This window comes from Nyctibius grandis, chromosome 1 (assembly GCF_013368605.1).
Source record: "Nyctibius grandis isolate bNycGra1 chromosome 1, bNycGra1.pri, whole genome shotgun sequence".
Classification (NCBI taxonomy): Eukaryota; Metazoa; Chordata; class Aves; order Nyctibiiformes; family Nyctibiidae; genus Nyctibius; species Nyctibius grandis.
Window position 1 is genome coordinate 105,412,656 of NC_090658.1, and position 14,172 is coordinate 105,426,827.

At 39.9% G+C, this 14,172-nt stretch overlaps 1 protein-coding gene across 6 annotated transcripts in view; it reads right to left on the minus strand.

Moving 5' to 3' along the window:
* Window positions 1-14,172, minus strand: part of MLIP (muscular LMNA interacting protein) — a 123,387-nt gene that overhangs the window by 65,169 nt on the left and 44,046 nt on the right. For 5 of the 6 annotated variants that reach the window (XM_068398871.1, XM_068398848.1, XM_068398863.1 and 2 more), the window contains exons 2-3: window positions 5,991-6,149; window positions 3,603-3,971 (exon numbers count right to left, since the gene is read on the minus strand). In XM_068398871.1, the coding sequence (XP_068254972.1) occupies window positions 3,603-3,971; window positions 5,991-6,149 (528 nt within the window). Of the gene's footprint in view, window positions 1-3,602; window positions 3,972-5,990; window positions 6,150-7,944; window positions 8,237-14,172 lie in introns of those variants that run through there. The other variant, XM_068398854.1, reaches the window with a different exon arrangement.

The window sequence follows — 14,172 nt, forward strand, 5'->3', positions numbered from 1 at the left end:
ACTTACAGGCTTTAAAAGGCTAAACTATACCTAAAGTGCTACATATGAGCTAAATATGCACAGCAGAACTCTATTAGCCTGTATAACTTAAAACAAGTGAGGTCTTCCTGCTAAATGGTACCAAACAAATAGCAAGCCTTGTAAACTGAAGATAGTTTCTGTATAAGATACCTTCAGAAAAGCCAAGACAATGCCTTGATTTATAGAAATAAGCATCAACCATCAGAATACCTTTACAACCACACTAACTTCCCCTTGTTTTATACGTGTGTTAAGGTGTTGCATTTCGAAGTGGAAAACCAATGGATGTATACAGCGCAAATATTAGAATATAAAAATTAATGTCCATGATACCATATATTCTATTCGATTAAGAAATTATGACTCTCACTGAAAAAGCTGCTAATTAAGAATAAAAAAAGCTAGAAATTTACAATAATTTAGCAATATTTAAGCATTATGAAAAATTGATATTAAATATGTCATCAAACAGAAAATGATTTAACAAGTTAAAAAGCAGCGTGGCAATACATCTGATAATTTGGAGCAACCTGATGAATTTAATAATGAGTTCTGGAAGTTGATCAACTACCAAAACAAAACTGGGGAATGAAATCTCTATATTTCAAAATAGAATAGATAAATTTCCTTTACAAGACAACAGATTAAAAGAAAATGAGGAACTAATATGAAACTCCATAATGAAAGAGCAGGATGTGAGATGATTTCTAATCAGTTAAAACTTAATAAGAAAGATTTATAAGCAGCTAGGAAAACGCTCATGGTAATAGATGAGAAATATGCTCCTGCAAGTATGATAAAGACATTTTGCCATAGTTGTCTTCCAGTTTGAACACCACTGAACATTTACAGGCTGAGCTAATTGACCCATTACTCAAATCTTCTGAAAAGATTTTTCTATTGTATTACAGTGTTAATTACATCTATAGATTATCACCCTCTTATTTACAGGATCAGAGTATCATATCAAAGTTGGCTGGAAGTGACTTCTTGAGGTTATCTAGTCCAGCCTCCTACTAGAATCAGGGCTCTCACCAACACCAGCGAGTCAAGTCAACTGTGGCTGTGTCTTGCCAAGTCTCTAAAGCCCCTAATGAAGGTGGCTCCAGCACACCTGGGCAGCCTGTGTCAGTGCTGCACCACTTCCCAGTGAGGAAGCTTCTCCAGATGTCCAGCTTGGACCTCCCGTGTTTCAATTTGCAGCTATTGCTGTCTCACCTGCCACTGCAGAGAAGACGTGGATTGTCTGGAAAAGCCAAACCAGATGACATGCACTGGATAGAGGAATGCCAAGTGACTTCAACTAGCTAAAAAAGCCTTTTGGCTATTGATCACGCACAGTGAGTCAAGAAGTTTCTCCAAGCTCAGTTAATGTCCTGGCATTCAGGGGAGCAGACACATCCCCCCCTCACCACAAAGGGTGCACCCCTGAGAGCAGGAGTCATTCTGCCTCTCTCTCACATAACTATATTCTCTTTAACATTAAAAAAAAAAAGCACAATATATTAACAGCAGCCTATCACCAAAAAGTTGCAAATATGACAAGAATAACTGGGGTTTTTTAACTACTTATTATTTTCAGACTTTGAATATGGCATAGCATTTTCCAACATCAGTCATGACCTTTACACCTCAAAGAACAATAGAAGCTTCCATTTTTTCAATGCTTTTCTTTTTTTTCTTTCATTTAAACAAAGCCAGAAACGAACGAAGCTGTAGGAGCCCTCTGGTTCAGTTAGAGTGATCCTCTGTACAACACAATAGTCCCCAGTGCTGATTCTTGTTTTTCTCATCTCTGACAGGAAACCCATTGTCTAATTATGCTTTTAAATGAACATAATGTTATGTGTAATAACTCTTAAGTGGGCATGATATTACTGTTATAAACCTAGAACTGACAAGGTGGCCCCTATATGGAATCCTTTGTACACAGGAAATCTACCAACAGATAAATAATGCATCTATTTAATCATTTTGCAATTTTACTTCGTTTCTGAACTGATGATACTTCATTAGATAGTAAACCAGGAAGAGTGGTGCCCAAGGAAACACAGAAGTAGAATCAGAATATCAGTGAAAAGCAACTCCATAAAAAACATCTTCTTATGAAGAGAGAGAAACAGCTAGAGATATTTAGAAGATGAAGACTGAGGAAGTACTTGCAGTCTTGAAAAACTTTAGAATAATGATGAGATATGCATTACCCATAATACATACTATCTCTTTTCACATTCAGGTGAATAGCTAGTAAATTTAGGCTTTAATTCCTTGTTCTGTACAATCTGTATTTTCTGTTACTTTACCAGGCAGATCTCTGTTTATTTGTCAAGTCATCAAAAGCTTAGGAAAGCTACAGTGTACAATTTTTTTCTGCATAGACTTACCAAAAAATCCACCCAATTTTTGTAACAGCTTTTAAAGAAACCACACAAGTAAGCCTGGCAGAATCTGTATACTGAACATTGCTGAAGAAAATTTGTATTTCTCTAGGACAATTATTGTTTTACAAGTTTCTTCCCCTACCTAGATTTATCTATGCCTTTACACCTTCCTCAGGTGAAATTCTCACTGACTTCACTGGGAATTTCTTGGAATAAATGAATATTTCATAATGCTGTAAATCCCAAAGCAGATTGGATTTCTTATTCACAATTTTCTCAATCAAAAATTGACACTGAATTTGATGAAAAATTGACTAGCACAAGTATTCCAACACAAGCTAGGAAGTCCTATTCATTTTCAGAGTCAAAGTAGCCATGCTCAAATTCTTTTTTTTAAATTATAGATGAAGAATGGCATTTTCAACCAATGGAAACCCTGTTGAGGCCAAAGCAAATGTCTGAATTTATTCCATGTGAGAAGGATGTTTCTATTTTAGTAAAGGTAGAGTTTTCCACTGCATATCCATCCTTGAAAACTATCAGTGCTCTTTCCAAGATGAGAGATAATAACTTTGCATGCAGTAAATTAGATTGACGTGTTTTGAAAACAAAACATTTCAAAGACTGTTTTTTGAATTCTCCCATTGGCAATTTAAAATTTCAATAAATCAAAAAATGTGCCCTATAAATATCAACGTAAAATAGGCCTTTCAACTTCATTAGTTTTTTACACCTGTGCAAAGTCAGTGCTAACTAACAATCAGAATAACAGGATTTTTACAGCTTCTTTCTCTAGCATAAAGGGCTGCAGCAGGTGCTGAGAAAAAAAGAGGCCTGAGAAGTCTGACACTAATAATTCAAATGATCTGCAGGCTCCATTGATTTCAATGACCTTAGCTAATTTAGACTAGCTAGGAATCTAACACCTCCTGATTAACTTGCTGTCATGATGACCTGCTCTTAAAGGAGAGAACAATAGATCTGCATTACCTGCTTCATTGATACACCAGAGCCATAGGGAGAGGCAGTACGTCGGAAGGTTTGGGACAACTCCTTAGAGTCCAAACATTACAGGAATGGCCAACAAAAAAGTTAACTAAAGAATAAATTGGCCAAGCTGCTTTACAAATTGACTCAGTGTCCATGTCCTGAAAGCTTTAGAAAGCAAAGGTTAGCTCTAGAGTTTAAAGAGCAGGTTACCTGATGTTTTTGCGGATCAGCAGTGCTGTGGGAAAGTGCAGAAGCTGGAACATGCCCATTGCCAGGAGGTTTCCCTGCCCCAGTGCCAGGGGAAACATGGGACGTGGCCAGCAGCTGAGCGCTGATGGGACCGTAGCCATTGGAAGGCCGATGAATGTTGTTTGAGGCAGCGGCTACTTCATCTTCATCACCGGAGTCCGTAATCAGGATAAACTCAGCCTTAAAAAGGTCATTCTCCTGCATTTCTCCTTTGCTTGGGTTACACCCCAGGGACTGGAAAGCTGTTCGGTTGCTGTCTGTACGGACGGTGGACACACAGTCTTGTCTGGCCCCGCTCTTTAAGGCCAGCTCATCAAAGACTGCCTTAGACTGCAAAAGATACAAGGAAAAAGATCCCAATTAGCTGCATTTTATTTGTGTTCCCCAACATGCACAGTGATTTTGGCTTGCAGCAGTGGCTGGCACTGCACTACCAAAAGTGCAGAAGGCGAATGAAGAATTTGGACATGACCACCCAGCAGAAACCAGCTCCCCAGGGAGCCCCCCTCTTCCAGCCCCCTGGCCAATGTGGCAGGGGCTGCCTTCCCAGCGACTCGCAGAGCAAGAGGGGACTCTGAGCACAACGATGGCCCAAGCCCGGGGCTGGCGCGGAAACTGAAAAGGAGGGTGCAGTCAAGCCGAATGAGCTGTCAGACCAGACTACGCCAGACACGATGGGAAGGCATCCCGACCGCGGGATCCACGGGAGCAGACAATGCTCCTCAGAGGAGTCTGACAGACAAATCTGGGACAAAACCTATACATATTAATGAAGAAACAAAGGCCTTTAAGCCAGGGCATTCTCTAAAGAGAGAAGACAAAGAATCTGAGGTCAGAGAGCTTTATTGTCTGTTCAAGCTTCTCAAGCAAAGACCACAATTGTTCTTCATATTTTGTGCAATTTCCAGTTCCAGTAAGTAACTTCTCAAGCACACATTGGGTGAGAGCAGGAGTAGCAGAAGCTGGGCATAGGACACACACATCACCAAATCATTCAATATTGAAACTGCTATGGTAAATCACATTTCTCTTGAAGGAGGAATCAGGTAAAAGAATAGAAATATTGTGTACTGCAAGAGAAAACCTGTAGATGGGGCTCATATTTGAATCCTGCTTGAGAAATAGAGTAATGACAAATTTCCACTGTCAGCTCCATGAGTCCCTGGAGCTCATGCCTTTAAAAAAAATATTGGACCATAAAGGTGGATACCACCAGTATCACTTTGGAGGTGTTATTTTCGTTATCTGATGTTGGTTGGTTTTTTAAAATATTATTCAGGTTCTAGACATTCTAGAAAAGGGAATAATCAGTGTTATGAAGGCCTCAGTACTGCATCACCTGGCGGGAAAGTTTTCTCTGCCTATGGAGAAACACAGGGAGACAGAGGTCCAGAGTGCCTGATTCTGCCTTACCCAGGGCACTCCTTACAGCAAAACTAATACTGAGTGGCTGGAAATGTAACTCATGAGTTAAACATCCTGAGGATAATATTCCAGTGCATGTCTTTTCAAACATGTCTATCCTTTGCCCAGATCAACCCCTTTGTTAGTCAGATATACCACTGAAAATACTGGAACATGTTCAAGTCAAAGGACTCCGAACTCCTGTGAAATTCTACTAGCGCCAAGAACTGCAGCCCCAGCAATGTGCGAGGGAAGGAGCTGTTACAGAAAAGCAGAATCACCATAAGCATTAATACTAAGCTGAGGGTTCCAGTTTCCTCTCAAGCAACATGGAATAAAATAAGAGGCTTTTAAGTGTTGTGAGGCAGGAAAGGAGTAACAAACAATACGGGCTGGCTAAAGATAGGAGAACCAGGAACGTTGTGCTGCTGGCTTCACTGTCAAGGGAAATTGTGGGGACAAGCTTTTAAAAACAAAAAGCAAGCTTTTACTTCGATGCGTTACTACACAGCTATGAAAGGGATTGGCACCTTTGCTGGAAGCCACAGCACTGGCATTTGCTGAAACCAGGATCCAGTGACCAGCTCTTCGTCGATTCCCATGTGATAACACTCCTCACACACCACCCTTGCTCCCATGAAGATCAGGAAGGAATCCCCTCCTTGTCTGCCAAGAATATGGTCCTTGCATGACTGACAGAGGACAGTATTGAGATGGGCAAGGGTTTCCTTCCAATATAAACTCTGCCAAAGGCAAAACAGGCTGTTGAGCTGATATCAGCCTTTGTTTGCACAATGACTCTACATCCCTGGTAGGCTTAGTAATTAAAATGAAACACAAGTCAAGAAACAGTTCAAAGGAAAGAGCTTCAGTTCAGTGATGCTCAGGACTAAATTTTCTGTATCTTTTGAAAGAGTGGAAAAATTAGTACAAACAAAAATCTACCTTATATATAATTTCTTGATTACTCAGATGCCTTGGCTCCTCTGGAATTGTCACCAGGAACTTAGAGACATCTACAACCTCAAAATGAGTTGGAAGTCTTCCAATGGATGGTACAAATGTGAAGGTCAATGGTTTGGTTCCAGATTCTTGAGATGTGACCTACAAAACACACAATTAGTTCAACTTCTTTGTCCAAACAAAAATTGTTTTTGTCAGAGTTGAAATAACATTAATTACTTCATCTACATTACTTACAAGTCTATTATTAACTATATTTGTGTTTGGGTTTTTTAACAGGTCATTGTATATTAAGATCTTCTTCAACAGACAAAATACTGCCTTGATTGTACCCATCATTATCCTATATATTCTAATGGTGTGGCACAGCAGACAGGACAAAATTTGTTGAATAATTTGTTATTCTTTCAACCATATCAGAAACAGAAAGTCATATTCAATTTTTTTCAAGGCTGCTTCTATCTTTGTTTAACTCCACTTTAGTAGAACAACATACACCAACTAATTCTGTGTCTGTCTTCTCATTTCTCCCTCCCCACCTTGCGTTCTCACTAGGACCACGTACGTGGGGCCTGAATGCAAGAGAGACTAAGAGAAAGCTATTTCACCTAAACATTCAATTTTATGACAGTGCTCTCCCATCACTTCCATCCCCTTCACAGGAGATACTGGATGGGAAAAAGAAGCCCACACCATGGTAAAACTCTCAGTTGCTTTGCCAGATACCAGGGAGAGGAATTCCAAAGGCCTTGGCAAGATAAATAGAGGGAACCACATCCCAAGTCACTGAATCTGATATGCTGACTTTCCCACTACTCATTGACGTAGAAAATCCTTCTTTCTGATTCAAAACTGTGGAATGTATAGATTTTCCTTTGGTTTATTATCCGATTTAAAGCTTATGGCAGTTAATTGTGTTTTCAATGAACTCTAATATGCAGAATCTTGAACTGTATTGAATCGTAGAGAACAACAGGACCATTGCTTTGACTCTTTTTTTTTGGCTTGCTGTTTAAAGTGAAACAAATTGGAGAGCTATGGCTCTCATTATGCTTCTTTGTAATTTGCATGCATAAGTAAATAGCAATTATGGAACAGAGTGGGATTACAGAATACATTCACATGATTCAGTCTTCTCGTGCTTGGAACATTAAAAATGATAGACACAGATTTCCAATTTTTAAAAACTCTAAGCAAATATTAGTTACTTCCAGTGACTGCTGTCTCCTGGAGGGCTTGAGCAAACCAGTGGCAGGTTATTTATACCTACACTGCCAACTGCTGTTTTCTCTACAATTTAGAACTCTGCTCTCTCATACACACACAGAATAAATTTCCATGTGTCCATCTCTAATTCTGAAAGAATAAGGTGTTTTGATATTTGAAAGTGAAAAATATGAATAAATGTCATCCATCTCGGTTCTGAGATCGGGCCTTTACATTCACAAACTCACACAAGTAGGTTACGTTACACTGCAGGCTTGCTGCCCAGTTAGAGGTGTGCACCTCCAGTTAGAGGAGGGACAAGGTGGTCTCCTACTTCCCCCCCTCCACTTCACACAAGTGGCCAAGCACTGTAGCAGACTATGCATGGCCTGAAGCAGCAGCAAAAGGGTGGCTGTTAACTGCCCACCACTCCAGGAGCTCTGGATGTTATTTTATGTGAGGAAGAAACGGCATAGCTCTGTCCTTCTCTCAGCAGCCAAGGTGCCTGAGTCTGATGATTGCTCTTGGTAAAGCAGCAACACAATTTTAAAAGATTAATAGCTGGCACATTAAACAATCCTTGCTCTTGACACAAGTCAGCAGAGTAACATCGGTACTCAAGGACATACTGATTAGTGAGCAGCTGCCAGCCCCTACAATGCAGCCAGGGATGCAGCCTCCACCCGAGCACCTGCTGTACCCAAAGTTGCTCTTCAAGCAGCAGGATTACCTGCACGCAGGCAGGAGCACCCCTCATATTGGCACTAGTGATTTCTGTAGAGCTGACACTGTCCGTTACGGTCTTACACAGCCTCCACTGAAATCATCTAGAGATGGCCTTTGCTTCCCTGCAGGTCTGCAGCTGTGCTTCCATCTTCTCTCTCTAATTAGGAAATGCAGGTAGTGATGCTGGCTGCCTCGGTCATCTTTACTAACAGTTTCTCCCTCTACCTCACCCTCTTGTCATGCTCTTGTCTGACATTTGACATCAGTGTTTTTGTACCAGTGAGTATTCTTGTGTCAGAGCACAAAATATTCCTTAGAAAAGAAAAAGGAAGAGAGAACAAAAAAAGTGTGCAAATAGCAAGCCCCCACACAAACAAATTAATAGAAAATTCCAATCAACTGTACCAGCGTTGTTAAACTCCTAGTACTATATCTGCATATTTGTAATGAGGAAATACAAACAAAAAGCCAGGTTATGAGGCTCCAGACCATTGCATAGTAATGGGGAGATCTTGCCAGCACCTAATTCTGTACTGTGTCTTACCCTACACTTCCAATTTTATTGCTTTGTGGAAAATTTCAAGGATACATGAACAAAACCCTGCTGCATTTGGCCTAAAAACATTGTGGAAATAACCATCAAAATTGCTTGCAAGCTAAAAATAAGGTTTGAAAACACATAGAAAGATGTGCAAGTTAGAATATTTTTTCAGGTGGAAGATGCCATTAAAGCATGGTATTATTTATATTCCCCTAGCGTATTTTATTTTTCCTGGAGTTTGGAAAGTATAAACCAGCAAATAGAATTACTACATGTCAGAAAGTTTTAAGTTGTCAGATGCTGTGTGAGGCTGTGTGGTGGAGTGCGCTCCACTTAGGTTCGCTCATAGCGAGTGGGAAACAGGAACTTCTAGCAGGCAAAACTGGTCATGTAATCTAGGCTGCATCACAGAAACGTAGACAATGAGCAAATATCACAAGAGTGGTCATAAACCCCAAATGTTTCCACTGGGGAAAACAAAAGAGAAAAAGCTCTTGTTTAAAAATATATTTTAAGTAGTTGTTTTCATATTACAGATTTCAAAAAATAAGTAAAAAATACTTTGACATTTTAAAATTTAAATTGTAGTTGGACAATGTGAAGCAGAAGGAACCATTACATACTTTTTTTTTTAAGGTAGAGGGATTTTTGCTTTTTTTTTCGTTTACTCATTTACTGTATCTCTCTGGCTGATGTTTCTACCCTTGAAGAACTGAAAGAAATGAACAGGGTGGACTTTCAGCGTTTAATTACATCCATTAAAAACCACTCTGACATGTAGAGGTAAATACTGGACAAATAACCTTAAAATTAAAATATATAAAAATATATATGAAACTTTCTTGCAGATTATCATCTTTTCTCTAGTCCCAATAGTAACAGCAGAAGGAATTCAATGCCATACATTCCCTGCTGCTGTAATTCATTTGAATCAATAGAGTTACAGTGGCAGAAAAATACCATATGCGACATCTATTCAAGTCAATAGTAATGAATTCTGATTTATATTATATAATCAACTTTATGCACTATGAAATAATTGATTGTTTTTAATTACATCCTTTCATGTTACTTAGTTCTTTGAAGAATATAATTATGGAGTCTAATATAAATAACCTTTGAATATCCATTGGGGGCTATAGGCTGTTCCACAATATATTGCTGAATAGCTTCAAAAGGAGAAACTTATTCTAGACGACTCCCATGACTTCCTCTGTCATCAATTTACAAACAGGTCTGTTGCATAATTAATACCATCAGTTTACAACTACCCTGGGGAAAGTAACTTAAATTATATTAATTATTGTTTTCATTACCACAGTTTCCACAGTCCTTACTGGTACAGCACATTTTTATTGACTCAGTTACCTTATGAAGACAAATGAACACTTCTATTTAAGCTCTTGCATGTTCTATATGCACTCAGGATACTGCCTATTTTGTGATTTAAATTGAGGTCCCGTTGTCAGTGATTGCTTCCCAGGATTTCCTTCTGGAATACAGATTGCTAAAGTGAAATTGAATATGCTGGTTCACATTACTGCTTCTTCCACTGATTTGCTAATGTAAGTCTTTTTGCTAATAAAATGACACACCCTGAGAAAACCTCACTCTTGAAATATCAAGTACTTCCTTTCGAAGCTGTTTATTTATTTGTTTAAAGGACAGAAAAGCAAATATATGCATAAATAATAGCAAAATAACAAGCGTGTTCATCATACCATAGAACCATGTTGACTGACGTGCTGTTTTTGTCAGAGCACAAATTCACATGCCCACAATTCCTGCGTGATAAATATATCTCTAACACACAGAGCACAGCTAACACCGCTCACCCAGCCAGGGAGAGAGGCCACCCGAAAACATGGCCCGGGTTGTGTAACCTCTCCTTAAATTCCTTTTCTGTGTTCAGACTAAAGTCAAACCACAGAAGAGACACTGTCTCCTCCTCGAGACAGAGAATAAGGCTAGTCTACTATGGACGAAATGATCAGTTAATGAGATGTAGGGATCTTCAACATATCTTCATATCCTGATTTATTACAGCTGTCATCACAGTAACCTAATACGGATTAGCTGATTATTGTGTAATGTGAGCTCTGGCTTATCTAAAACCTTTTACAAACAGCAACAGATGATTATCTAAACACCAACTTTATATCTGTGAAACTTCAGGGGAAAAAGCTAAATCCACTCCAAAAGTCCGGGATGAAATTACAGCCCAGCTGAAGTTTGTGTCAAAATTCCCACCGACAGCTGTGGTCCAGGAACTTTCCCGAGCCGTTTGCCTGGCTCTGTGATGTGTCCATGTTATCACCTTCAGCAAATCACTTTTGCTTCTTTCAATACAACAGCACACAAAATAGCCTTTGAAAATTAATGTGTGTAAAGCACTAGAAAGAGCAAATGAATAGTAGTATAAAATTGTAATCTATTATTCAAAATGCAAGAGCTCAGTCAGCTGAAGTGTTTCTTTTCAACAATTTTAATTAGCACTTCTGCCCAGCAGACTTTATACAACTGTAATTGCTCTTTCATAATGGTCTACACATATGCAGCTAAGCATGGTGAAAAGTAAAGGTAACCTTTAATTTCCTCCTTTGCAAAGGGGGAGTAAAATACCTTGCCTGTTATGTTTAATTGATTTAATTAAATGCAGTTTGACTAAATGGTTATAAAACATTAGACCCTAAGGTGAGTTGAGTCTCTAAATCATATTTTAGGATCACTGACACCCTTAAAGCCCTTATTTGCTCCAGTCTCCTAAACCTCCCAGGAAGCAACATTTTCCAAGCTAAAAACACCTTTGTTGTAACATCCCAAGCTGCTCTAGTCCATCACCCATGCACAAACCTCCGTCTAGGCAGTCCCGCACCCAGACTGCCTCCAGCTACTCCCTCAGCAGGTAATCACCATTTCCTTCTGTCTGTCCTGCATTCATTTTACTGTGTGGATCAATCAGAAATGACCCAGAAATATTGCTGCTGATTTTGCACAGGTTTTTCTGTAGTATGGCCAGGCCAGGCTTGCCATCTGGTCTTGCATAGAAGGCAGTCAAGGACTGGCAAAAAGTAGACTGAAAAAGTTTGAAGGTTGATTGCAAAAGAAAATGAAAAAAAACCCCAAAACCTGGTGCTGTGTAGCATGTACATGGACCACTTATCAAATACGTTAGCAGTCACAAGACTCCCTGGGAAATGGGAGACTTCAGACCAAGTCCAGTGCCTGTAGATACATAAAAATATCTGCACGTAAACTTAGGTCCTTACAAGGTTGTAGGTCTTACAAGTTCGTACGTAGAGTATCCGTACTAGTGTATACACAGAGACATTCACACACTGATACACGTAATACCTGCTTACACAATGTTGGGATGCTTCTGACCGACAAAAAGGCTGCAGACTGCTTAGTCACATTAGTATAACAGCAGCAAGGCACAACAGAGCCCAGTTTTCCTGTCCTTTTGTGAATAACTCCATCTTAATTTTCCAGTGAGAAATTGAAAGTTAACCTGAATTTATTCTTTTTTCCTGTAAAAGGCTTTTGCAATTTCAGCCCTGCAACAGAGTCCCAGCATGCTGCTGTCATCCACACAGCAGTCTCGCAGCACAGTCTTATTAATGTGTACGACATAATTTCCCTTATTTTCTTTTCCCAAAAGCTGCACCTACCAGTAAGCAGGTGTAATTTTCAAATCAAGCACTGGGAACAGCAATAAATCCCTTCTTACATCTGTCAGAGCTGAGATCGGTCTTGGGGGATGATGCTAACAAGGAACTTCAATTTTACAGTAGCATGCCTCAGCCATTTGCCCTTGGGTTTCTCGAGATGTCTGCGTGGTTGAGGGCCAGAGGGATTTCAGCCAGACCAGCTGGCTCAGAGCTGAGGGTCACATGTGGTGAGGTTTCCCCACCACACTGCTGAGCACTGCCAGTCCTGCCCTCACCACTGCAGGAGGATCAAGCCCACGTTGTGCTGCCACCACAGATGAGCACCTCAGCAGTTCTCCTTTCAAAGATGCATTGCAAAGCAAGCTTGGTAACACACCAGTTATTGTTGCAGGCAATAAATTTTGGGAGCAGGTGGTGCCCAGCATCACATCTGTGTCTCTACATATCCCTGGATGTGTCTTGTAATGGACCATTATTTGTGTACAGTGAACTAACTATTGAGTGACTCCAGAAAAAGGATATATATGTGCTAATAAAACATATGTTATATTATCAGGAAACCATAGCTTGAAGGTTGTTGAGGAAAACCAGGGGATTTTAACAGATGTCTCCAAAAGCACAAGCACAAGACAACAGCAGAAGTCTTGAAAGTGCAAATATAGGATAAGGGCCCTAGCACAAGCACAAATCATTAATAATCAGTTGTTACTCACTACAGGAATGTAACCTTGTGTGTTGGTGTTAAAGATAACAGAGGAAGCGAAGAACTAGTACCCAGCATATGTAAAACATATCAAACATGGTAGAATTTGGATACAACATAGAATTTGCTGGCCAATGAAGAAAGAACAAGTAAGCAAACTGTTAGCAAACACGTAAAAATAACACCAAGTGGGCTAAAAATGCAGGAGAAGTAAGACCCACTATCAACACCATACACCTCCCTGCAAACAACTGCAGATGCTGGCAGCTTCTGTAAAAATGCATAAAAAAAAAAAAAAAAAGGAAGTAGATATGAGAAAGTTTGTCTAGGTCAGTGTTAACTGTATAATTATTGGGAATGAGCTATAATAATTGGACCATCTGGAATTTAGGTGTGAGTATCACTGTAGCTGGACTAGTAAGCGCTGTATAAGCCCCATGTACATGTGAATTTGTTTGCATTTGTGTGAACAGTACAATCAGGAGGTGCTAAGAGAAAACAGCAGATTGAAGAGAGGGTAAGTATGAGAGGTAGTGCATGAAAGTCCCTCCCAAACTGATAAGCTCAGGAGATTAGTGGTCCTGTTGAATACACAAGAAATGATAAATTTAGAATACCAAGAGTCCACCCAATCTGCCCAAGGCCACCAGGACACACTGGCATCAGCAGTGAACAGGTTGGACCCCATCTGAGAAGGACGAAGCTGCTATACATGAACAAAAACTGCGGGATTATACATACACAGGAAGAAACAAGAGGTCCTCAACATAACTCTGACTGCTCACCTAGAAGCCAAAGGCATAGGAGTATAACCTTCTGCTGCTGCACAAAGGGTTCCCCTCCCCGCTGTGGCTCCAGCTGGGTAGCTATGAGTTAGTGCATGAGTGTACAAGAGATCTGCATGAGTAACTAAATGCACCATGTGAATAGTTATCCCCCAATAGTCAGAACAGCTTCATTCTATTAATGATAATAGCTTCGGTAGTAAAAAGTGTCCTGATAAATATTGGTTGTGATGAGTGCCTCCTCCAACTTGACACCTTGTCAGGGAAAAGGGAGTTAACGACATTATAACTCTGCGATTAGACTGCTAATACGTCAATTAGATTAACTACAATTTTCTCCACCTCTATATGTGTTTCTCCAGCTCACATAAGTTGCACAAGCTATCTGGTCTTGTACTCCACCTTTGAGGCTTGGTGGTGATTTGGACGCAGCAGATGAGATTGACTATTTTCCACTCATGCAACTTTTCTGCTAATTTTTGAAGAACTGCCTTCCTGCTGTGTTTACACACAACTGGAGGACTGGTACAGC